The sequence below is a fragment of the Daphnia pulex genome, chromosome 5, assembly GCF_021134715.1.
Source record: "Daphnia pulex isolate KAP4 chromosome 5, ASM2113471v1".
NCBI lineage: Eukaryota > Metazoa > Arthropoda > Branchiopoda > Diplostraca > Daphniidae > Daphnia > Daphnia pulex.
In genome coordinates this window covers 1,278,614-1,303,436 of record NC_060021.1, presented here as the reverse complement: position 1 = coordinate 1,303,436, position 24,823 = coordinate 1,278,614, and the positions used below count along the sequence as shown (strand labels likewise).

At 41.8% G+C, this 24,823-nt stretch overlaps 5 protein-coding genes across 6 annotated transcripts; 3 read left to right on the top strand and 2 right to left on the bottom strand.

Moving 5' to 3' along the window:
- The first annotated feature begins 1,175 nt into the window (after positions 1 to 1,175).
- On the top strand, positions 1,176 to 6,385 carry LOC124194858. Its single transcript, XM_046589239.1, has 5 exons — positions 1,176 to 1,444; positions 1,778 to 2,072; positions 2,140 to 2,410; positions 2,483 to 4,015; positions 4,083 to 6,385. The coding sequence occupies exons 2-5, from the start codon at positions 1,809 to 1,811 to the stop codon at positions 6,233 to 6,235; spliced, it is 4,221 nt and encodes a 1,406-aa protein (XP_046445195.1). The 5' UTR covers positions 1,176 to 1,444; positions 1,778 to 1,808; the 3' UTR covers positions 6,236 to 6,385.
- Positions 6,386 to 9,942: 3,557 nt separating this feature from the next.
- LOC124194870 (ATP-binding cassette sub-family B member 10, mitochondrial-like) lies at positions 9,943 to 13,894 on the bottom strand. 2 transcript variants are annotated; one of them, XM_046589257.1, is made up of 14 exons: positions 13,561 to 13,894; positions 13,294 to 13,491; positions 13,179 to 13,237; positions 12,970 to 13,113; positions 12,785 to 12,895; positions 12,550 to 12,720; positions 12,032 to 12,472; positions 11,879 to 11,959; positions 11,591 to 11,815; positions 10,868 to 11,527; positions 10,581 to 10,803; positions 10,320 to 10,478; positions 10,142 to 10,250; positions 9,943 to 10,071 (listed from the first exon to the last, which is right to left on the bottom strand). In XM_046589257.1, the coding sequence occupies exons 1-10, from the start codon at positions 13,841 to 13,843 to the stop codon at positions 11,255 to 11,257; spliced, it is 1,986 nt and encodes a 661-aa protein (XP_046445213.1). In that variant the 5' UTR covers positions 13,844 to 13,894; the 3' UTR covers positions 9,943 to 10,071; positions 10,142 to 10,250; positions 10,320 to 10,478; positions 10,581 to 10,803; positions 10,868 to 11,254. The 2 variants fall into 2 exon arrangements, with proteins under 2 accessions (XP_046445213.1, XP_046445214.1); XM_046589258.1 differs by having other exon boundaries at positions 10,383 to 10,478.
- Positions 13,895 to 15,255: 1,361 nt separating this feature from the next.
- On the top strand, positions 15,256 to 17,835 carry LOC124194877. The gene is made up of 6 exons (XM_046589269.1): positions 15,256 to 16,160; positions 16,223 to 16,428; positions 16,501 to 16,653; positions 16,742 to 16,925; positions 17,028 to 17,194; positions 17,277 to 17,835. Exons 1-6 carry the CDS (start codon positions 15,854 to 15,856, stop codon positions 17,484 to 17,486), a joined length of 1,227 nt encoding a protein of 408 aa, XP_046445225.1. The 5' UTR covers positions 15,256 to 15,853; the 3' UTR covers positions 17,487 to 17,835.
- A 595-nt stretch (positions 17,836 to 18,430) lies between these two features.
- LOC124194864 (rabankyrin-5-like) lies at positions 18,431 to 24,762 on the top strand. The gene is made up of 16 exons (XM_046589249.1): positions 18,431 to 18,649; positions 18,730 to 18,907; positions 18,968 to 19,083; positions 19,152 to 19,423; positions 19,499 to 19,648; positions 21,104 to 21,269; positions 21,340 to 21,520; positions 21,624 to 21,756; positions 21,822 to 21,943; positions 22,096 to 22,440; positions 22,515 to 23,373; positions 23,437 to 23,587; positions 23,651 to 24,046; positions 24,117 to 24,255; positions 24,324 to 24,422; positions 24,504 to 24,762. Exons 1-16 carry the CDS (start codon positions 18,631 to 18,633, stop codon positions 24,637 to 24,639), a joined length of 3,462 nt encoding a protein of 1,153 aa, XP_046445205.1. The 5' UTR covers positions 18,431 to 18,630; the 3' UTR covers positions 24,640 to 24,762.
- Positions 19,644 to 20,961, bottom strand: LOC124194883. The gene is made up of 3 exons (XM_046589275.1): positions 20,681 to 20,961; positions 20,173 to 20,346; positions 19,644 to 20,100 (listed from the first exon to the last, which is right to left on the bottom strand). The coding sequence occupies exons 1-3, from the start codon at positions 20,742 to 20,744 to the stop codon at positions 19,835 to 19,837; spliced, it is 504 nt and encodes a 167-aa protein (XP_046445231.1). The 5' UTR covers positions 20,745 to 20,961; the 3' UTR covers positions 19,644 to 19,834.
- Positions 24,763 to 24,823: the final 61 nt, after the last annotated feature.

The window sequence follows — 24,823 nt, the reverse complement described above, 5'->3', positions numbered from 1 at the left end:
AAAAAAAAAAAATTACTCTTTTCTATGTGCTCATTATGTCTTTTAATATGTCTTTTGTCTTATTCTTCATCTTTCCCCTTAAATCTTTCCCTTCATCCTTTTTTTCTTCTTCATCTTTTTCGTCATCTTCTTCTTTCATAAATTGGGTCGGATATTGGTAGTTTCATCCGACAAAACTTTAAATTCGACACCCATTTGATGCACCTTCGACATATGGCAACTAGATTTCGACTGGTGCGAGAATACGTCGACACAGTGTATGTTTAAGTACTTCGACAATTCGTTTTTAAGTTTAGGTTAAGGTAGTTAAGGTTAGGTTAGATTAGGTTAGGTCGAAGTATCTACGCTATATATCTGTTGTCGAAATATTTTCGCACCATTGTGGAAATATAGTTGCTAGCTGTTGAAGGCGCGTTAAATGGGTGTCGAATTTAAGTTTTGTTGGATGAACATTGTCAATATCACGACCCGATTTCTTTTCTTTTTGTTTCACCTTCTTTATTCTCATTTCCTTCTCTTCCTTATCTTCCTTCGTGTCAATGAATGGAGTGTGAATTTGAAGAATGTGTGTCAAGTTGTGTGTGCGTGATTTGTTTGAATGTCTCAATAAAATTTCTTAAACCAAAACTATACCATCATCATTTGTTTGTCTTTTTATTATTTAGCAATTTTAGCAAGTAATACTCACTCAACAGTAATTTATAAGTTATAAGGCATTTCACATTGAACATAATTAAATTCGTTTTCTACTTTTGGGGTGCCTGTTATAAATTTCAGATAAACAGAATAAACGACGATTGCCTGAGCAATCGAGCTTTTCATAGTCGCCTTATATAATTTGTGGTTATGGATAACAATATTGTTTCGCACAGTTTGACCAGGTGCCATGTCAGTCGCCTCCTTAATTGGAGGTGGCTGATGGCACTTCTTCTGCTAGTATCTCGTCAGTTTCGACAAGTTTTCAATTTTACCATCTTAAATGGGAGAGGAGCGCATCAGGATAAAGTATCGACTATTTCCTATTTGTGAATAAATAATTCAATTGTCTTCCCTTTTGTGGGTTCAATAAATATTTTTAAAAATTTAAAGCGGGTAATTCTTATTATTTATAGTTAAAAAAACTGCGGTTTAGATTATAAGCAGTTAAGTACAAAAGAAGTTCCATCATATGCTATTTCTGGCAGCGTCGCAGGCTAGTAAAATTCTGAGTGTAAGGCTGGGCTCTGGGCTGGGACATTGACTGGGCTAGGACATATATGGATTATGGACTTTGATCAATCATCAATGACAACGTAACCCACGCCAGCAGTAGTCCAACTTATGATTTGAGTTTTGAGATTTTTTGTATTCTTTTCGAATTGTCACTTGTCAGCTCATCGTGATTCGTGAGGCCAATAACCAAACTCGAAAAACCAACATTGTTCTCGGACATGCGTTATAAGTGGTGAATATGCTTTTTTGAAAGAAACTTTCTCATTCCAATCTATATGGAAAGTATCGTTTTTTATGTTTGATCATTTTTATTGCATTTCGTAAAATCTGAATCTCCAATGAGAAGTTACAAATGACAGTTATTTGTTATCACATAAGTTACATGTTAGAAATGTAGCTGCACATGTGATACTTCTCACACGGAAGTTAGCATTCTATAATCTGCATTTATTGCATTAATTGTGTCACAAAATGATACTTAATAGTAGCTAACATGCTGAATTTATTCTTTCTGTCTTTTTCAAGTGACTAGTTTCCATGTTTTCAATGTTTTTATTCACTGCAGGTAACAAGCAGAACACCACAATTTGTAAAGGATGGCTAATGTTGAAGGTGGAAGACTTTGGCAAATATCTCAAAACATGCAAGAGGAGGTACACACCGTCTTAGAAGAAGGATGTTCTCATGCTTGCCAAAGCACTGCTGTGAAGGATCACCTATTTAAAGCTGTGAGGCTTGAGAACAAAGAGGAAGAAGTTGACTTTGCATTTGGTGAAAAACTGTTGCTTCCTGATGCAAAAACTTTGAATCCTTTGAAAGTTGAAAACCTTGGAGATATCTTGATTCCAGTATCTGTTAAGGTATTGACTGTATATTTTAGACGTGTAACAATTAAGAAAGGTTTTTCTAATACTTTAAATGAAACAGGATCTTCAAAGGCTGAAAAAAATATCGGAAGGAGCTTGTTATGGCAAACAACTGAACAAGATTTTGGACTCTTCCAAACGGCTGGCCTTGGAAATTAATTCTTCAAAACTTACCTCTACAATTTCTGATGACCTCAAGTTACCTTCACTGGCAATTCAACATCTTGGCCTGCCCTCTGAATTGATGGGTGTTCAAGCAAAGCTTCAGCAATTGATTTTGTATGAATCTGGCGGTCATTACCACCGAACCATGGAAAACGAAAAAGAATATGGTATGTTATTTTTATAGTTTGGCATAAATATGTATGTGTACTATACTGACTTAATTTATTTTTGCTGCTAAGGTTCGTTTGGTACCATGATACTTCAACTTCCCGTAAAAGGCGGGCATGAAGGTGGACGTTTCAAGGTGGAATATGGAGGAAAGGAAAAAGTGTATGAAAACCACAAGGACAGCGATCGATGTTTTTATGTTTCGCTATTTTACGAAAACTGCGAACATTCAATGGAACCCATAACAAAAGGGTCGAAATTGACGTTAGTCTTTGATCTTGTTTGGGCTAATGCCCAACAACCGATTCTGAAAGATTTCCCTGTTTTTCTCACCGCCCTGAAAGGAATAAAGGAATCGCTCTCATCTTGGATGCGTCAAAGTGCCGACTCCCAAATAAGGAACATCAGTCTTAGCACGTCATTGAAAAAATCCAATCCAGCATCTAAAATGGAAGCCCTGCCAGTCGCATCTATGTCTAGAGAACATTCGTATAAAAAACGTCGTTCGAATTCTTTGCCTTTAAAAGCACGTAAAAAAGAAGACCTGGATGAAGATCAAGATGAAGACTATGATGAAGACTATGATGAAGACTATGATGATGACCAGGATGAATTTGAAGATCAAGATCAAGACCAAGATGAGTATTGGGATAGATCTCGTCCAAGAGATAGTTGGAAAAATCAAGACGAAGATGAAGATGAATATTGTGATAGTTCTACTAGTTCTCCCTCGGAAGATATTTCGGAAGAAAAAGATATTGGCGATCTAGAAGATGTTTTGTACTTTGTTCTCGAAGAGAAATATGAAGAAAGTGACTTCGGATTTCGTCAACTTCGGAGAAAAGACCGGGATGCAGCTCAACTTTTTCAGTGTTGTGGATTTCTGGACGTACACTTAGCAGTTGTGACAGAGACCGTTACTACTATACGTGTTGTACCGAATTCGAAAACTGATTGGTGTGATTGCCACGCTTACAAGAAAGTGAAATCGTCTAACAAAATTTCGCGATGGTTGGATTCGGAAGATATATCCAGGAAGTTGAGAATTGATATTAATTGGAAGGAGCAATGCGTTGGACCTAGTAGGAAACTTCCAACAAAAAGCAGCAAAAAGATTGACTCGAAAGATAGACATTATAGGTGTGGTGAAGAATGTTATGGATCGGGTGATACAACCGCTAACGAAAAATATATCCAACACTTCATTTTGGTTATTTGGCCCAAGCGTGAATCGTCTCGGATGTATTGTCAATATGGTCTTCATTCGCTCCTGCAAGAATTGGAATTCAAAAGTTCAACTAGATGGCTTAAAGAAAGCGTGCAAAAGGCCACTGAACATTTACGAAAAGTCATTTCATTTTGTTCTTCTGATCCTTGGCACATGTGGAACCAAACTGGATTTGGAAAAGGCGAAGTCGCAGAACGCTTACTGCGTCTTTGTATTAACTTCCGAGCCCGCGAAGAAGGCCTTGCTCTCTTGAAGCTTTTGAGTGAAGACTTCCCATTACCACAAGATGGAACCAGCAACATTCAAGAAACCTTTGAAGGAATCCAATCTGAAAAAGTTGCCAAGGCGATCGTTGAATTCGAGTGTCGAGTCAGTGGTAAGCATTATTTTGAATCTCCCTAATCTTGTGCATTCGTTTAAACTTATTCTTTTGTTTGTTATAGGTTGGAATGACTGCGCTGATCTAATTGAGAAAATGATTTCTCCTGTTCGAATCACCCAGCAGCTTATGCCTGTTATCAAATTGGCTCACTTCTTTATGGACTTCGATTGCTTAGAAGGAGCCAAATTAGTTGGAGATCGTGTTTCTTCCGCATTCATCAACATCGACAAACAGCAAGCCCGCAACCCCACTTGGCAGCAAACTGATATTCGGGCTTATATTGAATTAATATTTGCTCTAGAAGCCAATCCCAAAACTTCTAATCAAGGAAGAATGAAGTCGTTTTCATCATTTTTCTCCAAACTGGAATCTTCAATGCTGTGCGACCTTGTACAAGAGATGGCGGTTCAAGCTAGCTCGCAACGTAACGAGAACTCGGAATCTTGCAAGAAAATGTTTCATGTCGTGTTCAAAGCTCTGAATGACTGTGATCTTCGTTCTCCAAGTATCGAGAAAAAAGCAGTCGTTAACTTGATTTGCTGCTGCTTTAGGACGAGGAACGCAGAATTGCTTCGATCTTTCCTATCCAACATCGTCCGCGCTCACATCGCCTTTAAAGAAAACAAAACTCGTTCGGAAACATTATTGGAAGATGTAATTTCGTCTCCTGAAATATTGAATTTGGACCTTTCGTCTGACCTAGGCGAGATTTTTATGGAAGTGCTTGTTGATAGTCAATTAACTTCAATGAAGAAAGAAACATCAGGACCAGGCGATCCATGCGCGTATGGATATTTTCTGTTGTCATCCAAATTATCATTATGTTTTCAATTAGTGATTCACAGTGGGAAGAATTCTCACATACTCGATCCACGACGAGCGAAGTTAATTGCATCAATATTGGCACAACTGGATGTTAACCAATTGTCCAACATATTCAGTGATCTATTGAAAAACAACTCGAAACGTTTGAAAGCGTGTCCTTCCTACCCCACGATGATTTCTCTTATTGGCAATTCCTTGATAACGAAATTGAAGAAAGACGAAGCTCACGAGCTCTCTAGACGAAATCTTCTAAATGTGTTAGACGTTTTTATCGAGTCGGGTGTTGCATCATTAACACAATCTTTAATCAAGCAAGTCTGTGCCAATGAAGAATCTGGGACCCGGAGCCATCAAGAAAAATACGATTTGTTTGCTGGCTTAATTAGTACCCCGCTCGTGTGGGGAATACTGGATTCCAAATTGAAGCTGATCATCTTGAAAACCTGTGGTTCTATCATACAAACTTGGATCGCCGATATCGAGAAGTTTTCAAAACGGAATGACATCCCAATTTGCATCCATTTTTTTTTCTTGCTCGAAAGAAATCGACTTAAAAATGAACCAACAATCGACGCTCAATTGTTTGCACCATTAATTGCCAAACTACCAGTTTCCTCACTCATGGATCTTGTTTTACAGCTACACCAATCGGAACTCAAAACAATTCCAAATATCAAGAATTTTCCAGCCTGTTTCAATTTTTATCGCCAAGCGTCCAGGCTCTTCTTTACCATGGATTTTGTGCCACTTGTCAAGAACGAGGAAGCAATGCGCCTTTTGAATTTGCTCTTGTGGCTGGAAGATGAGCAATCTTGGCAATCGTTCGCCACAAGTGTTTCTACAGCCTTCCCATCAACTAGCACCTATATCTTTTTACGCCTCTTCTTGAACAGTCCTGTTATCAAGCAAGCCTTTACAGTTTCTAATCTTGCTTTTGGTGCTTTCGCAACCATTGTTGACAACTGTTCACGGAAATCGGCGTCTTTGAAGGAACCACCATTTAGCTGGCACCAATCTGAAGCAGTTGTACCGAGTCATCCTGAAGTGCAAGCTTTTCTTCGGTCCAGTCAAGAATCCATGACCTACACGAAGTTTACTGGAATCGCTGAGGCTCGCAAATTCGCCGCACAACTTATGAGAGGGTCTAAACACTTTAGCGTTTCCGTTACTACGTCTGGCGCTGGCAAAAATTCGCGTTGCATCATTACGAAAACCCGTAAACATTACGAAGAGATCAATCAACCATTTTTTACCAGCAAAGGTGAATTGGAATCATTGGTGAAGCTTCGGGAACGCCTAGGTCAAGAAAAGTTGAAGACGAAACGTGGAACAGCCGACGACGTCAGTGTCGTCCCTCCACCGAAACGCTGCAAGCGCGAAAAAATGTGATATTTTGTTTGTTTGTTTTTAACTAAGAAAGTTCTTTGTTGTCTTTTTTTTTAACTAAATTCGCGATGCGTCCTGTTTTATTGCGGAATCGCTTGACTGTATACCAATAAATAAAGAAACGCCTTTTGCAAAGTTTCCTTTTTAAAAATTGTTGCTTTTACGTCGAAAATTTATTTTTTTCTGTCTTACCACCATCGACGCCTTGGGAGTTTTAGAACGACTTGTGAGCAGAATAAAGTTTGAGCACAGTTGATACATGAATGTATGTTACGGTATGTTATAATCCTCGCTCGGTTGCAACTCTCAAATTGATTTTTTTTTTTCAGTATAGAAAATTCATGAAATAAATTTATTTAAATAAATAAAGGAATCGAAAAAATAATTGCCAATAACACCTAGGAGACGAAGGTCTGATATGAAGTCAAAATGGGAAAAATGCATTGCGCAATAGTACGACGTCACGTGACATGCCCTATACTCCGGACCTTTAAGCTCGCCTTTAAGAGCATATTTAATTAATTTAAAATAATGCAATTGACTTGAATATAATTGAACAATATTCTTTAAAAGAAGATCTTTGATTTAAAAAAACTATTAATAATTTTTACGGTAAAATTTGTTTTGAAATTAAAGTTAAAAGGATCAAAAGTTGATTGCAAACGCCGCTTCAGACGTCGACTTCTATAAAGCCTCGATGATCCTGCCCATAAATTATTCGATAGTTTTGTCAACCTACTGCTGAATTCAAACTCTACTATACATCTGAAAGATGGAAAGTCTTCTAGTTTGCTTTTTCGTATATGTGTGGACCATGATTCTTTTTCACGAAAGTGAAAAAGATGAGTCTAATTACCCGACCCCGGACATCAAGTCCGTTACCGAATTACCAGATGCCAAATTGGCCAACCAGGATCAAACTACCAAAATGAAACCTGGAACCCGATATCGTTCAGTACTGAAAACACCATCTGTCAGGCTGAATCGCTTCAATTGCAACACGTCTCTGCCGTCCATACCAGAGAACCAAGACGGGGAGGATTGCGCTGCCGAAGTTGCAAAATTGTCGGCAGAACTGAAGACAACAAGGTACGAATTGCAACAACATCAGCAACTGGCCCTATCACTTCAACTATTACCAGACCAGATTGAAACCGAACTTATTTCCGTGAGAAAATCGCTGTCGGAAGTGACCACAACTAACGACCAACTTAAACGCCACCTGTCTTGTCTTACGGCAGAAAAGGACGAGCTTTTAGAACAACTTGAGCAGAATAAGATCACGACCGTTGATGCAATTGAAAAGGTTACACAGTCATACGAACAGCAGATGACGCAATTGCGTAACGAATTTACGGCTACCAACCAAACCGTAAAGCCGTTAACAATGGAAGTTGGATGCGGATGTGTTGTTGAGGTAGCAAATAACTCCACACAGACCGGCCAGTCAATGACGAAAGAAGTTGGATGTGGAACTGAAGAACTTGAGCAGCACGTGACCAAAGATGATGAAGACTATGGCTTCGAACTGGACATGAAGATTATGGAAGGCAATAAGAACCGTCGTCGTTCTTTTTATATCCCAGCCCGGGATGAGCGAACCAAATCACCCGTCCATCAGCAAGTCGATTTGAAACCGCAAGTCTATTTCCCAGTCAGCGACATAAGGTACAAGAACAAACCGATAAGTGGCTATGTGGTCAACCCGGATGGATCTACCGTCACGTATGGCGATGCCTTGAAATCAACGAACGAGCCCAGCACGGTGGATCTACAACCCACTCAAAAAACGGAGGACAAGGTGAGGAAACCCGCCCAGGACGACTCCCGCACCATCATCAGTGGCCCAGTAAAGACGGAACAAGAACTCGTCGTCGTGTCCAGTCCCATTGAGGAAAAATCTCTCCCTGGTAACCGACTTTTACTCAAAAACATCCAAGGTGGCGATTATGGACGGATTGTTGGTAGCGGAGGATCAAACATCTATCGCATTGAAACAGAATACCAAATCGTCGTGAGCATAAGAGGAGCAGTCGACGGCACCTATAAACTGATGATTTCCGGAAATAGTGAGGAGATGCGCAAAGCGGCCGCAAACGACATCATACGCGGATTAACAGTCATTACGGAATGTTCAAACTTTCAACTGTTTAAAAGAATTAAAAACTACAGGCTATACGAGATCGGAAGAGAGCACTTCGTAAGAATCAATCGTACGTTTGCCGCTGACGGCATCAGCGGTAAGATGACCATCATCGGGAGACTGAGTAGCTGCCACTCGGCTTACGCGGAACTGTTGGCCGAGTCAACGTATTAAAACGAAGAAAAAAAGAAACGAAGTAGAAAACCACAATACAAATAAAACGGCCCTTCCCCCCCTCCCACCCCCAAAAACAAACAAACAAAACAAAACAAAACAAAAAAAAAATTACTCTTTTCTATGTGCTCATTATGTCTTTTAATATGTCTTTTGTCTTATTCTTCATCTTTCCCCTTAAATCTTTCCCTTCATCCTTTTTTTCTTCTTCATCTTTTTCGTCATCTTCTTCTTTCATAAATTGGGTCGGATATTGGTAGTTTCATCCGACAAAACTTTAAATTCGACACCCATTTGATGCACCTTCGACATATGGCAACTAGATTTCGACTGGTGCGAGAATACGTCGACACAGTGTATGTTTAAGTACTTCGACAATTCGTTTTTAAGTTTAGGTTAAGGTAGTTAAGGTTAGGTTAGATTAGGTTAGGTCGAAGTATCTACGCTATATATCTGTTGTCGAAATATTTTCGCACCATTGTGGAAATATAGTTGCTAGCTGTTGAAGGCGCGTTAAATGGGTGTCGAATTTAAGTTTTGTTGGATGAACATTGTCAATATCACGACCCGATTTCTTTTCTTTTTGTTTCACCTTCTTTATTCTCATTTCCTTCTCTTCCTTAGCTTCCTTCGTGTCAATGAATGGAGTGTGAATTTGAAGAATGTGTGTCAAGTTGTGTGTGCGTGATTTGTTTGAATGTCTCAATAAAATTTCTTAAACCAAAACTATACCATCATCATTTGTTTGTCTTTTTATTATTTAGCAATTTTAGCAAGTAATACTCACTCAACAGTAATTTATAAGTTATAAGGCATTTCACATCATTGAACATAATTAAATTCGTTTTCTACTTTGGGGTGCCTGTTATAAATTTCAGATAAACAGAATAAACGACGATTGCCTGAGCAATCGAGCTTTTCATAGTCGCCTTATATAATTTGTGGCTTTGGATAACAATATTGTTTCGCGCAGTTGACCAGGTGCCAAGTCATCGCTTCCTTAATTGGAGGTGGCTGACTGTCGGGCTGATTGTACTAACAAGAAATGAATCATTTTTGGAAGTATTTTCCTAGTCCAGTTTTACAACGACGACTTTAAAGAACAAGAAAAAGACTATGCCAAAAATGAAAGCTTCAAGCATTGATGCCGCCGCGTCGATTGCTGCAATTGCATGAGACTATTAGTACAAACAACGTAGTAATTAAATAAATATTGCGTATACTTACTTGTCCATGTAAGAATTGGCGACTCGACATTGAAAAAATTAAAAACGCTGATGAAAAGGCTATGAGCCCTTTGGACACAAATGAAGTAAAATAGGGCGTAATATTTTTTCTGAAAAAAAAAATATATTTTAGGAGCAACACAGAAAAATAATTAAAACATTTTTACCGTAAACTTTGGCCAGTTCGAGTTGAGATGAGCACTGAGACCAACATTGAGAGCATTGAAAAACACCAATCCGAGAGTAGAGCTCAACACGTTCAGAATAAGAAAAAACCGAAAGATTGCATCGCCCGTCTTAAATCACAAGATGAATGGTGAATGAATTATTATTTGAATTTAAATTGAGGCAAAATGAATTGATTACATCACGTCGCAGGACTTCCGCGATTTCCAGAATGGCCACTATAAATGTTAATATCAGCTGGGAGACGAAGGCCTGATAGATCAGCCCACCAATTATGCGCAGCCGATTTCTGTTATTGAATGAAGCGAAGAATTATTTCTAGTAAATCAGTAAAAGAGAACTAAAAGATGAGTAATACTTGGTTATGTTGAATTGAATGAACTGCAGTTTTTTGCAGAAGAGCGAGAATGTAATCACATACCACTTATTGCCATTTTGGACCCTTAGTAGAACCTCCTCGCCTCCGCCAATTACGATTACAGTTTCAAAGAACTGCACCATAATAAACGACATGTATCTATATTCTCCAATAAAAAAAAGTTTTTTAAGAGAAAATTTTAAATTTTAAATTCATTAAATATTTAAATCAGATTCAAAAATAGAATGGATCGCTTCTTACATGAATTTGATGGTCTCACACATAATGGTGGCTCGAGGGACGAAAAACGATGCCAATGAAATAAATGAGATTGCCATTGGAAGGGACGTAATCCAGGCTTGGTGTCTTCTCGCCCATGACGGGTTCTTCTTAATAAAAATGAACACATTGGACATGTAGAGACAAAGCAAAAGGGAAGATGTGACTCCTCCAATATATCCTACAGAAACCCAACCCCCTAGGGCTGTACAAACACAGAAGAATTAAAACAAAACACTAAATTGTATTTGATTGCTTGTTCAATTTACCTTCTATGTGCTGTGTGACATTTGGAGTATAGCTGTCCATCTTACACACACAAATTCGATATCCTAAAATTCTTCCACTTTGATTAAAGTGGGAAATGTCATCACCAATTCACCACCTTCTTTTTTTACTCTCACGTCTGTTTACTAAAAATGGTTTGTCAACCGATTGCGTCAGCTAGCGTTGACATCGTCAACTAGTAACAAAACAACCAAGAGTAGAATCAAAAAAAAAACCCTAGGTCAAATATATTTGTTTTCTCTATATACCCAAAATCTCTTATCTACATAAGAACAATATGTTGATTGAACGGTTAATTGTTTTCCCAAATTATAGTAGTGAGCGGAGTAAAAAAGGAAACATAAACTTTTGTTTTTCTCTTTTTTGAATTAAGCAGCAGCTAAGCCGATCGTCTGGAGTTCAACTAATTTCTTAAACACTCCGTCGGGGATGGACACGAGAGCTTCGTAGGTGCCCAGCTCGACCACTTGGCCGTGTTCCAGCACAGCGATTTGCGACGCCTTGCGGATGGTCGACAGTCTGTGGGCGATGGTCAACACCGTCCGGCCTTTCGTGACGCGTTCGAGCGCCTCTTGGATGAGCGATTCGCTCTCAGCGTCCAGAGCGCTTGTGGCTTCGTCCAGCAATAGGATGCGAGGATTCTAAAGCATTGCATAACAAAACATTCGAGTTATTACGCTTCAATGAATTTTCGACTGGTTTACTTTGACGATGGCCCGTGCGATGGCTATTCTCTGCCTTTGGCCACCCGAGAGGAGGACACCTCGTTCGCCGACGACTGTGTCTAGTCCCTGAGGACATTTCTGAATGAAGGACCAGGCGTTGGCCTCTTTGGCTGCTTGAATGACTTGTTCTTCGCTGACAGAGTTAGGATCGATCGCTCCGTACAGAATGTTTTCCCGTATGGAACACGAAAACAGAGAGGGTTCCTAAAATACGACGAAAATGTTTAAATAATTGTTTAAAGTCGAGACGATAAGGCTATAAATTACCTGACTAACTGTGCCGATGTTTGCTCGGAGCCATTGTGGATCCAAATCTTTAATCGAATGATTGTCAACCAGCACTTGACCCTAGAAATATTTTTTTTTAATGCAATTAATGCATTAAATAAACTATTTATTAATTTTTGTAAATGAAATTACGCTGGTGGGATCGTAGAAACGGAGTAGAAGTGCTGCTATGGTACTCTTTCCTGAGCCACTGGAACCGACAATAGCCGTCACCGACCCGGCCGGTATGCTCAAATTTAAATTGTTGAAAATAGGAACGTCGAATCTGGTCGGATAAGCAAAGCTAAGGTCACGGAACCGGATAGAGCCTTCGAATTGCCCGGCCGGGATGACAGGGCCACCAGAAATGGGAATATCCGGCCGTGTGTCAATCAGTTGCCAAATACGGGTGGATGCGCCCAGGCCCTTCATCATTTCCGAGTAAGATGAGGAGAGACCGCCCATCGAAATTCCGACATAGGCAGCGTAGAGGAGAAAGGCGGAAAGTTGGCCAACCGTCAGCGACGAATCCGCCACCATCAAGCCACCGTAATAAAGACCCGAAATGATGATTGCGTTTCCCGCGAACCCCGTCTAAAAAAATAAATTTAAATTTTCGTTTTGAATCTTGAACCTTTTTTTTTCAAATGAATTAACTAAAAGTTGTTTACCAAAGCGAAAAAAGTTCCCCTAGCTTTCGCCTCTTTGTATCCAAGCGTGAGTACATGATCAATCTGCTCGTTGTAACGATCGAATTCACGTTTCTCTTGGCCAAACGCCCTCACTGTCCGAATGTTTGAAATTCGTTCCTCGGTTACTTGAGTGGCTTGAGCTAACGCATCCTATAACCAATAAGATACCAGTTAAATACTCGATTAAATTTGTAGGTAGCTGTTTTTGTTTTACCTGAACTTTTTTAGTAATTTTTTTGACAAAGCGGCCGTAAACAATGGTCAGTCCTGCGACCGGTGGAACAATTGATAAACCGACTAGGGCTATTTGTGGAGACGTGTAAAACTAAAAGAGAAAATAAATTAAATGTTTTTCAATTTCTCAATCAGAATATGTTTGTCTGTAAGAGCGTATAGTACCATCATGGAAATAGCGGAAACTACTAATGCACTAGATCTGATTCCATCTGCAAGGTTAGCTGTGACACACTTGCTGACTAGGGTAGTGTCAGTAGAGAGTCTGTTGACCAACTCTCCTGTTTGGTTCTTGTCAAAGAATTTGACCTGCAATTGGTTTCCAATAGGAAATTAGTTGAATCTGTTCAAACGAATAAAAACTGAATAATTACATCTTGTTCGACTATGGCAGCATAAACATTCCTTCTCATTGTCTGAGTGATCCTCTCACCTACGACAAACAATGATGGTGTAATTCAGAAGCTGAGACAATTTGGGTGATAATACCTGCCACGCTCATGAGATAAGTACGCCCAAAGTTACAAGCAGCTCCAAAGATGAAGATGCCAACGAGAATAAGTGACACATTTGTGAGGTTCTCCACCATGGATTCTTGATTGGCGCTAATGATATCTATGACCTTGCCAATAGCAAAAGGGATAACCATGGTGATTGCACTAGAGACAAACAGAAGCCCTATTCCACCTAGATGAGATGAACGAGGAAAAAATCAACGTCTCGATCTCAATAAGTAATTCAGTAAAATATATTTACCAAGCAATCTATATTTTTCTGGTTTTGCCAAACCGATGAGCCGGCGTACTTCTTCCGATTTCAATTTGGGTTTGACTTTCTCGGCTGTTTTCAAGCCGGCATTTCTCAGCAGTGCCGAAGAAGAGCTGAAAAATCGCCAAGAACAATTGACACCGCCATTGCTCTTGCTGGATCTTGCAGGCTGAAGAGACCTACTTGCTAAACTGCTACATCTCGCTCGTACAAGAAGAATTACCTGTCTGGAGTAGGACGGTGAGGTAAATAAACGAGATACAAGAGCCATGGAGCGATAAGAAAAATCACGTTACGTGTAGATTTGGCGATTGTTTACATCTGGATAGGGGTGCTGCTAATCAGAAACATATGCTTATGTAAACTGTTTTGCATCTGCATGACTGCATCAAGTTCAAGTGGGTTTCGCATATTAATCGCATGGCGACGTAATAATAATAGTAAAGTATAGGAAACTTTTTAAAAAATTTTTGATTTAATAAAAGCCTTGCCACTAAAATCATATCCGGACCGGATGAAACGTTCGAGAGCGAGGGCCCGAGAGGATTTATAAATTACCATATGCTAAAAAAAAAAATTCAAAGTATGGTCGTCTGGTCGATAATCAGTTATGTAATACCAATAAAAATAATTCGAATTTCTTTTTGGCTAAATTTCCAAGTACAATCTGTGCTGTAATTATACGGTTGCTTGAATTATCAAGTGTTTTACATTATCGTTGGCTTGACAAAGTGACACTCTATAAATCAAATGAATTCAGTTCTGGAAAGTTTGGATTAATAAACAATGCCTAATGGTGGATTCCCGACGGTATAATAACGTTTTAAGATGATTTCGAGTGTCTATTTGATGCCCTCATTTCACGAGAGTGTCCATCTATATCTTGTCTAAAAGCTCTCTTATTGTTGACACGGTTTGTCAGTTAGCTAAAACGATGTTGGGTTTACTATGACTCTTTCGTCACTCATTGCCACTCGAACCCGTAATAATTATATGACTAATCAGAGATAGTGTGTGGGTTGACGATGATGGCGCAGCAGTGCGAAGCCAGCAGCAGCCAAACTTGAAAAAAAAAAAATTCTTTGAATCGACCACTTCCTACTTAAAAACTTGGCCAGCACATAGTCGTATAGTCGCGCGCGTATGTGTGTGTGTACGGCAGTGCCTGTGCTGCTCATACCACACAGCCGCCTATATATTTTCGGGCGGGAGTCCGTCCTTGATTCATTTTCAAAGCCTTCCCCCCCGGTCCAGCAGCCCGGAGCCCGGCCCGCGTGAAATCAAAGATCAATCAAAATCATCTTCTTCTCGCTCCGGAACTTGATTGTCGGCGGGACGCCGGTCGCGGATGCAACTCGTTATTGATTGAAAATTGAAAGGTTCCGTCCAGTTGTGTGTGTCTATACATGATTTGGTTCTTTTCTCTTTCGATCATATTATATACATTATTCAGTGTGTGTGTACATGTACGCTCTTTTCCGATTCGCCTTCTCTCTCTCATATCTCTTTTTATTTTTCTCATCTCTTTTCTTTCTCTTCTCTCTCCTTCTCTACACTTTCTCAATTGAACAAAAGCAGGAAAGCGTCAATCAGCGACCCCACCCCCTTCTACTTCTTCTTATCTCCGTGATGTGAAGGAAAGAAATCGTATCATTCACGAACGACCACCATTTTTCCATCTCTTTCTTCTTCTTCCTTTTCTCCGTGAATGTCGCACATCTCTGGCCAGTTGTGCAGCTCTTTTTCATACATAGCCTTTTATATTAGAGCAGCCCCCCACAGGTACAATACGGAGTGTGTATGGACGAACGCGGGGTGGGGAATATGGTGGGAGGAGTGATGCGGCGGCGGCCGCCGCCCGTCTTCCGTGATTATGTTTGATTTCATTTTGGCGGTAGACCGGACGCACTCCGACTAACTGACTCAAGGTCAGTTAGTCGCCGTCGAGACATCACCGCCGACGCACGCACCATCTTGCCCCTCTTCTTCTTCATCCATCCGATCCGATCCGATCCGATCCAGCAGCTGTGCAGCGCAAGAAAACAACACACCGGCGGGACTGCAGCAGCCGGACATATCATCGGAACATGTTGCCACTTTTGCGACCAGTAGCTCCTGCGTGTCCGCTCACCTCCGCTGGTTGTTAGGAGACGGCCGAAAAAAATTCAGTGTGCGCCATATTGTCGTCTTCCAGGGTCCAGCATATCGTTCCAGTCAAAAGTGTTTGAATCAACTGCTGTTCATTGACATTTCAAAAGAGATTATTCAAAAAATAATAGAAATGGAGGACCATCAGCAAAGTGGTTTGATGTGGGTCCATCCGGCGGCAGTGTTGACGGACACGGTGTTGTCCCTGTGTCTGGTGGCCCCGATGGTCGTCGGCTATTGGCGCGGGACCTGGTTCCTCCTGGACGCCTACCTCTACCCGGACGATGCGGCCGCCAGCTGCTGGATCTCGTTGCTGTTGGGATTCGGCAGTCTGTTGCTGGCCACTTGGTTTCAGCGCCAATTGCAGGATTACGTCACTCGGCAGACACCTTGCATCTATTTCTTACTCTCAAGACTTTACACCGTCGTCCTCTGCTTCGGTACGTTATATGATTATTTAATATTAAATTGAGAATTAAACGGTTAAACGCGATGTGATAAGGTTGCGTGAATCACTGGCGTGGTGTTTGGGGAACGCTGGACGTCTACACGGGAATCGGCTGGACAACGGCCCTCATGTCGATCGTCATCGGCATCACTGGACTCATTTGGCTCCGTGCCTTCCGCAATATTATGGCACCGCCGCTGGTCATCATCGTCGATGATCCCGAAGGATATTTCACTTTCCCCACCATGTTCCGCACAATCGTATAAATTCTAACTAATATTCATTTTTAATTTCTGTTGTATAATCGTCAATTTTTAAAATAATTGAAAAAGGAATCAAAACGACCGCACTTAATAGCCCTGGACGGCCTGTTCAGCGTGACGATTGTGGGCTCGTTGGTCGTCCTGGTCTGGCGAGGTTCTTTCCTTTACCTGGACCTGGTCATGTTTCCAGAAGATGCGGAATGGTCCGCTTGGGGCTCAACGGTTGACTATATTCCTTACCAATTTTTATTTTATTTCCGAACTTGATTAAAAATTCAAATTTAAAAAATGTTTGGGATGTGCTGATTAGGTTTTGGGTTATTCAACGTCGTTGCTGGCCTTTGCTCTGCAAGCCCCGCTGGCGGCCGTTTGTTCCCGCGCCACCGGTTTTTGGCGCATCGTCGTCATGGACGCCTTCACGGCCATCGCCTACGTCGGCTCCGTCAACGTCTGGCGAGGACTGTGGAACCTCTACGACATCTACTTATTCCCAGGTGCTACTCCCCTCAGCCAACAGGTTGCAACGGCAACGCCGCAACACAACAGACCTCTTTATCGCTGAAATTTGTCCATTATTTGTTATAACTCGCACGCAGATCACAAAGTCTGGAGCAATTTGCTGACCCACGCCGCCGGCCTTATCGTCCTGATCCTCTGCTACTGCGCCCATTCGATCCTCGTCCGCGGCGTCTACCTGGACGCCGAGGAACCCGGAGCCAACGCCGCCGTACTGCCTTACCACTACGTTCGATATTTTATTCTGGTATAGACACTTTTTTAATTTTGAAATTACCGCTCAAATTTGAAATTGAAAATTGGCGATTTTGAAATGTGACACTATACAGAAGAGACGGAGAGTTTTGGCGGGATTGGCCGAGGAAGCGGAAGCGGGCGAAGAGCGGGAGGAAGAGCGGAAGCATCAGCATCAGCGGGACGGACGCGTCGTTGAAAACGGCTGGCTTCCCGATGAGGTCGTGACGATGATCGACGATTCTCCGGATGAGGACGATCACCGGTGGAAAGCTTCCAATAACGACAAAGAATCGGCTATTTAAAAAACAAAATCTGAACTTTTTTATTTTTGTTTTAAAATAAAATAAAAACATAGCATTCAATCAAGTTGTAATATTTTCGATGAAATCAAGAAGAAGAAGAAACTAAAACCAACCAAAATAAAGTCGGTTTTGGACTTGTGGTTGAACCCGAGATCGCACCGCGTGTCTTATATTTCTTTCGTTCGTGTTGTTGTTGTTCTCCCAACGTTTCGCCCGCACACTTTTCTTTTTATTTGTTGTGGAAAATTATTTTTAAAAAAAGAATTGTAATTTTTTTGTTCTCTCCCCACCATCCCATCCCTCCCCCCTTGGATTGTAATCGTTGTAATACAAAATCAACTTTGAGAGACAGAGTCGTGATCATTGACACTGGATACCAGCACACACACACACACACACAGACCGGGACGTTATTTAAAGACAATGTTGAATTACGTTGAAGGAAGAATAAAACAACCGGAGACTTTATAATCATAATGGATTCACGACCCCGTGAGGCTTTTTTTATTTTGGTTTTTGCTAGATTGTTTTGGTTTCGTATTATATTTATAAGAGATCGTCTTCCGTCGTGATCCAACACGGACGAGGCTTGATGTAATAAGGAATCTCCATCCATGACATCGTCTCCTGTTTCACTTTGGGCGAATCTGTCGCCAGCCTTGGATTTTTCTCCATTGTTGGCGTTTGATTGTTGAATTCGTCAACTCGCGACAAGTCGACCCGCCAAGTCTCCCGCTCATCGATCATACTAAACTGCCAAATGAAGTTTCATCGTTAAATGGTCGTTTAGAAGTTCATGATGATGTTCTCCTCACACATGATAAATCTTTTAACAAATGGGGTTTTTTGTTTTTTGTTTTGTTTTTTAAGAATGAATTTTTGTTTTCGAGAGATTGGCGATTTCAGGGTGACGCCCCTTTTTAAATAGATTCAATTGGCGCCACTTTAGATAGGTCGTGATATCCGTCTGCTTGCCAGGGCTCTACATATTTTTGACGTATTGATGAGGTTGGTTACCCGATAGCGGCGACTGGGAACCACCTACGATTTCAAAAATAATCAAAAGCAGCTTATCGTTAAACCTAATTTGCCGGGAATCCATTTGCTCTTTTCCTGGCGTTGTTTTTACATTCCTCCCGAAGCCATGGTCAACGAAGGGAAAGGTAATTTAACGTCGGTTTTGTTTTCTTTTCAAAGACAAAACATCCACTCATTCTTTCTGTATTTACTTTCAATTTTGCAGATGAAGCAGCCAAAATATCTCATCACTTGTCACTGCTCAGAGAAGAATACAACAAGCTGCAAGCCCGCCACACTGAAGTGCTGAGACAACTCGGTGCCTCTTCAGGGGAACATTCCAATACTTTTCTTGCCCGTATTTTGAAGTTTGTTGCTAATTTACACTTGTCCCAAAATCTCAGGTAAAAGTTCATGTGTCTAAATTTCAAACATTCAACTCTAATTTTGGTTTGTGCTTGCAGTGATGTGAGAATTAAGCTGGCCAACGGCTCTGTACCTGGCCACCGTTTTGTGCTCACTGCCAGAGCTGATAATTGGCTCTTGAGTAATCAAAGCTGGGATAATGTACAGGAACTAGGTAGTATAATAACTGAGCAACACCTTATCTTTTTTACGCTATACTAATTCTCTCATTTCCTTATTTAGATTGGAGCCATTTGGATCAAGATATCGGGGATGCCTTGTTACGCTGGGTTTATAAAGACGAGCTGAAAGTGCCAAATAATCGATTCGATTTTCTCGTCAGTCTTCTTAAAGCCGCCGGCCAGTACAGACTGGGCGACCTGATAAACAGCTGCGAGGAGAAACTCATTCCCATGGTCAATGTTTCCAATTGTGTGGAGCTTTTCGTCCGGTCTGAAGAAACCGGAGCTGAAACGCTCCGGAAGTTTTGTGCAAGCCTTATGAGCAACCACTGGGTCGGTCCCAAATTTACAAGCTGTCTCCATCTAGTGATAATTGAATTGACATCCTGTTGACACTTTCTTATACAGGAGGATTTGAATCGCGAAAATTTGGCTCCTCTTTCTGCCCAATCCCTCTACCGCCTACTGGAAGAACATTCCTCTCATCCTCTGCACGCCGCCGTCCGTCTCGGAAGGGAAGATGTCGTTTTCCTCGATTTGATCAAGTACACTCAACAGGTAATGCATGTTTATTTTTTGATAGTATAGTATAACAACGCCCTTAACCTTTCGTACTAGCACACAAGAATTAACATTCGCGATTATTTATCACAGACCATCATAGGGGGTGATGCTAAACAAGTAAAACATTTTTTAAGTAAACAATCACAGGATATCGTAAAACGTGGGATATCGAAGGGGTGATTAGAGGAGAACGTAATAAACAAGAGGGAAAATTATTAGATAAACGAGTAAGTTGCTGCTGAGTTGTACCGGAGTTGCAGCGTTACACAGTCGGCTTGAGCAGTAGCAATACTGGGTTGGAGGCTTGGTGCCTTGGTGTTCCAAGATGCATCCGTCTTGGTAAATTGTTTCGTTGACGTCGTTCACCGTCTGCCACTGTCCTCGTTTTAGCACCCTGTAGGAGAAGCTTTGTTGGGCACAACCTCTCTCCGTAACAATGGCGTTTCCTAGTGAAAGAAAAGTGTAATAAACTTTAGGGGGGATCAAATCTTTGTGTAGGGGTCTGTGTGTTTTATTACTTCCATCTGGAAATTCCAGTGTGAAATTCCTCTTCATGCAGAATGTGGAGAGGGGGCAGTCAATAACAAATGGGCTGGACCCGTCAAATTTTGAACAGGGCTCTAATGAATTAGTTTGGTTGCCTGTGTTTGGAACTGCTTTTGGAAGGCATCGGTAACACTGGATCCCCAAAGCTAAAGGGAAAACAAAAGAAAATTTTTTAGTTACATGTGACCTCATTCATGTGACCAGTTCCCACATATGTGGGAAACAAAAGAAAATGTTCTATTTTTTCTTGGCATTGCTGTCAGTCATGTTTTACCACAAGCAATGTAGTATTTAACCAATTTTTTTTTATTTTCAATTAATGAATTTATTTGCATGGCACTACACTTTGTTGTAACTAGTGGTTTGGTTTTGTAACTGCCACCATTATTACTTTTATGGTGACATGCAACTGTTTGACCATCAACAGTCCACAAAAAAGCAATAGTGAAAAATTCAGGACAAATTTTTAGCTTAATTTACCAGAGTGGAATGTAGAGATGAACAACAGAAAATGGACCAGCTGAAGCAAACTAGGAAAGGACATCTTTTCTTGTGTGTGAACTCCGCTTTGTGGTGGCGAAATAGTTGGGTTTACAGCGTTGAGCAACTTCGATCATTCATTTCCTATTGCCCTCTGTGCGTTATTTGTTGGGCTGCTGAGATTTTTATCAGGACGACCAGCCGTATTCCTCCCTCCACGAAATCCGAAACGAACTGTCACAAATAAGATTTCTAGTTGTTGTTCTGACCGAGCTTTTTTCCTATTGGTCGGCGCACCCCCTACAGTGATGGGTTTCGGCAACCCATCTATAAATTTGAAAATTATATTTCCTTTTGATTAAAAATTCAAGTGTGTCTATTAATACTTGTTAAATTAACTTTTATTGTCTTTTTCTCATTTAGTTGCCCGTGAGATTAAATGCAGTTGACTCGAAAGGAGACATTGCTCTAGATATTGCGTTACATTTGCGTTACGAATCTCTGGCCTTGTGCCTTGTTCAACATGGGGCCAACGTGGACTGCGTCGATCCTGCCGGCCAGCGGTTGCTACACAAAGCCATTCTGCGAAGTAAATCCGAAAAACTCTTCACAAAACGATATTAGATTTACGTAATAATCTTTCGTGTACTTAACAACAGAGGATGAGTTTTCGTGCGATTTTCTACTTAAACACGGAGCTCTACCGACGGCCGTCTTACCCGATTCCGGCTACTCACCTCTACACTTGTTAGCCGATTGGAAATCCGACACGGTGGCTGACGTTTCGAGTCTGCTTCTGAAACAAGGCTGCAGCCCCAATGCAGTCGCGGAAGATGGAAGGTATATAACGGCAAACGGCTCAACGTGACCATAAATTTGGCCCACGTGACCACAACAGTTTGCCAGTTTCCTTCATTGATTGTTTTTGTTATGCTTCTTCCAGCACGCCTCTACACCTGGCGGTCCGTTCCAACAACATGGCGCTAATTGAGATTCTATTAGCCGATTCCCGAACGGATTGTGAACGACAAGACAAGGAAGGTTTCGTCCCTCTGTGGTACGCCCTTCAAAATCCCGTAAGCTAAATAATATACCGAAATGTAAAGAAGAGCACGTGTTAAGATCATTTGTCGTGTTTCAGATTGAACTGTCCATTGCCGAGCAGCTGACAGTCAAGTGCTCATCGTGTGTCAACACGGTGTCGTCCGTAACTGGTGCTCCCCTTTTACACATGGCGGCTTTTGCCAAACTCGAACAAGCCACGTAAATTCTCAAAGTTTAATTGACAACATTTATTTTTTTAAATCAGTGATAATATGTGGTTAAATCGGTAGGCATAGGTTTATTGGTTTTTTTAATGTGAACAATCTGTAAATCCACAAGGTCATTTTATAATTCCATTGATTTGTGTTTAGGTTCTTCCTTGTCAATCACAAAGCGGATGTGAATGCATTGAACCGTCAGGGTGAGTCCCCTTTGCACATTGCCAGTCGATCCGGAATGTCTGCAGTGGTCCGGAAGCTGCTGGATAATGGATCAGATCCTAACCTACAGACTCCACCCCCTACGCTTTCCAGCCCTGTGGTCAAGGTCAAAGTGGCTAAAGTGGTCGACGAGAGTTACAATCCATTTGAGGACGACGAAGTCGATCAAGCCCAAGAAGAAGAAGATATTCAAGAAATCGGGCTCCATTCTTCCATACACTTGGCCGTTCATGGCGGATTCGAGGATGTCATCACCGCTTTCGTCGAACACACAGAGTGAGATTTCATCAATGTATTTTTTTAACTCTAATTCAATCAATTAATTTCTTTTCTTTTTTTAAAATGAACAGAAAGAACAAAACGGCGATCGATTTTGATGTGAGAGATTCGGCCGGCGAGTCGACTTTATGTGCCGCTTTACGCTTGGGTCGTTACTCGATTGCCCAGCTCTTGCTGAGAGGCCGAGCGTCCGTCAATGCCGCCAGTCCCAACGAAGGACACCGACTGTTGCACTATTTCCTGCTGAAGGGAGACGAACGAGCGGCACTCTTTCTATTGGATAATGGCGCCGACGTTCACGCCCTCACGCCGGATGGAGAATCTTCTCTGGTGCTGTGCATCCGCAAAAATCTGCCGTCGGTGTTGGAGGCGCTCTGCCGACGTGGAGCCAATATGGAAGAAGCTCCCGGAGACGCTTGTCCACTTTGGTTAGCGCTGACGTCCGGCAACGAAGATTTGGCATCCATTCTCGTCCGCTACGGAGTTGACACGGATCACTGGGAACAAGGGCCAGACGGGACCAGTCAGACGTTACTCCACCGAGCCCTGGACGCCAGTGATGAAACTTCGGCGTGTTTCCTCATTCGCAGTGGATGTGAAGTGAACAGTCCTCGGAGAGAAGGCGGGTCGGAAAACGATCGCAGCACTCCTCTGCATCTTTGCGCTCAGTGGGGCCTGGAGCAAGTGGCCGCTACTCTTCTGGAGCACGGAGCCGATATCAGTCCGCGCGACGAGGAGGGAAAGACTCCACTTCACGTTGCTATTGAGCAACATCAGGCCGGACTGGTCCAACTGTTGCTCCGCCAGTCTAACATTGACCTTTACGCCGTCGATCGGACCCAGAAGACGCCTTTTGCTACCGCTCTTTTGGTCAAGAACAACAAGGCTGCGGTTGCCGTCCTGGAAAAGGATTCTTCCGTTGCCGAACAGGTAAATTATCCATTAAAATCTTTTGGGGTTGCGTAATAAAATTGATTTTTTAATTTTTTCCAGTATGACAATAAAGGACGGACGCTGCTTCATGACATTGTTTTGCGTGGTGACTTGGAAGGATTGCTCTTTTTACTTTCGGTTCGCGTCAACATCAACTCGCGGACTTCTGACACGGCGAAATTGACGCCGCTTCATCTGGCCGTTCAAACAGGTATAATTTATTTTATTACTTTTCTAGATTTCGTTAAATGATTATCGACTTGTCATTTAATAGGTAAAGACGAAATGATCCTGCGTAATTTGATTGTGGCTGGTGCTGGTCTGAACGAGCGCGGCCCACGCCAGCAATCAGCTCTGCACATGGCGGCGGAGCGTGAGGACGGTGCTGGGCTGATGAGCATTTTGCTGGACGCCGGAGCTGACTGGTCGGCACTGGACGATTGCGGAAATTCAGCTCTCCACACCGCTGCCCGGCTTTGTCACGTCAGTGTTGCACAGGTGCTCTTGACCCAGTCACAAGTGGACGCCGAGTCTCGCAACATGCGCGGACAAAATCCTCTCCACCTGGCGGCGGGAAGTGGTCGCGATGCATCCGCCAGTCTTCTAAGCCTATTCCTGCAGTGTATGCCTCAGTATCCGATCAACGCACCCGACATCGACGGCAATTCGCGTATAACTCGATTAGCGACACTTGGTTCCTGGTTCACGTGCTCATCTCTTTTTCTTTCTTAAATTTTCAGCTCTTTTATTGGCCTACATGAAAGGAAACGTGGCCTTGTGCAAAGCTCTCGTCCGGGCCGGCGCCTGTTTGGCCGCCACAAACAAGAGTGGCGTTTCAATATTCAATTATCAATTGGCTACCAAACAGCTACTTGTTAGGTAATAAGCGTTTGGTTTTTTCTCACCTGTTGGCTGTAGAATAAATATTAATTCTGGTTGACTTGCAGATTGTTGGAACAACTGAATGAAGAACCGCCTTGGGCTGAACACGACTATTGCATGGAGTGTGGCAACAAATTTGGCATCACCACTCGCAAACATCATTGGTCAGTTTTTTAATTTATTTAATTTATTCTTCAACACGTTCCCGAACCCCTGACTGAAATTTTTATTTGATAATTTTGTAGTCGGCATTGCGGAAGGATCTTGTGCAGCAAATGTTCCGATCAAGTGGTTCCCATCCTCAAATTCAACCTTAGTAAACCGGTTCGAGTGTGCCTGTTGTGCTCACAAGTTCTTTGTTCCGGTGTTCCATCTCCATAAAATAGTGTTTCCATGCACTCCAGTCGTCATTTATTTGAATCTTATGAATTTTCTATACGGCTAAAATGATCAATTTGAGAGTTGCAACCAAGCGAGAATTATAATATACATTCATGTATCAAATGTGCTCACATTTTGTAGTTAATTTTAATTTGACAACGACGTATTGGAGCTTTTCCCATTC

What these genes read in the sequence shown, in the direction of transcription:
- LOC124194883 (XM_046589275.1), bottom strand. Translation starts at nt 20,744, where the DNA reads ATGTCCTTTCCTAGTTTGCTTCAGCTGGTCCATTTTCTGTTGTTCATC. An exon ending in CATCTCTACATTCCACTCTG is followed by an intron (nt 20,347 to 20,680) that starts GTAAATTAAGCT and finishes TTTTCCCTTTAG; the next exon opens with CTTTGGGGATCCAGTGTTAC. An exon ending in ACTGGAATTTCCAGATGGAA is followed by an intron (nt 20,101 to 20,172) that starts GTAATAAAACAC and finishes TTCTTTCACTAG; the next exon opens with GAAACGCCATTGTTACGGAG.
- LOC124194858 (XM_046589239.1), top strand. Translation starts at nt 1,809, where the DNA reads ATGGCTAATGTTGAAGGTGGAAGACTTTGGCAAATATCTCAAAACATG. An exon ending in GGAAAACGAAAAAGAATATG is followed by an intron (nt 2,411 to 2,482) that starts GTATGTTATTTT and finishes TTTGCTGCTAAG; the next exon opens with GTTCGTTTGGTACCATGATA. An exon ending in ATTCGAGTGTCGAGTCAGTG is followed by an intron (nt 4,016 to 4,082) that starts GTAAGCATTATT and finishes TGTTTGTTATAG; the next exon opens with GTTGGAATGACTGCGCTGAT.
- LOC124194870 (XM_046589257.1), bottom strand. Translation starts at nt 13,843, where the DNA reads ATGGCTCTTGTATCTCGTTTATTTACCTCACCGTCCTACTCCAGACAG. An exon ending in CTGCCATAGTCGAACAAGAT is followed by an intron (nt 13,114 to 13,178) that starts GTAATTATTCAG and finishes AACCAATTGCAG; the next exon opens with GTCAAATTCTTTGACAAGAA. An exon ending in AAATTACTAAAAAAGTTCAG is followed by an intron (nt 12,721 to 12,784) that starts GTAAAACAAAAA and finishes TATTGGTTATAG; the next exon opens with GATGCGTTAGCTCAAGCCAC.
- LOC124194864 (XM_046589249.1), top strand. An exon ending in TGATCAAGTACACTCAACAG is followed by an intron (nt 19,649 to 21,103) that starts GTAATGCATGTT and finishes TTTCTCATTTAG; the next exon opens with TTGCCCGTGAGATTAAATGC. An exon ending in ACCAAACAGCTACTTGTTAG is followed by an intron (nt 24,256 to 24,323) that starts GTAATAAGCGTT and finishes GTTGACTTGCAG; the next exon opens with ATTGTTGGAACAACTGAATG.
- LOC124194877 (XM_046589269.1), top strand. Translation starts at nt 15,854, where the DNA reads ATGGAGGACCATCAGCAAAGTGGTTTGATGTGGGTCCATCCGGCGGCA. An exon ending in GGTCCGCTTGGGGCTCAACG is followed by an intron (nt 16,654 to 16,741) that starts GTTGACTATATT and finishes TGTGCTGATTAG; the next exon opens with GTTTTGGGTTATTCAACGTC. An exon ending in CGACATCTACTTATTCCCAG is followed by an intron (nt 16,926 to 17,027) that starts GTGCTACTCCCC and finishes ACTCGCACGCAG; the next exon opens with ATCACAAAGTCTGGAGCAAT.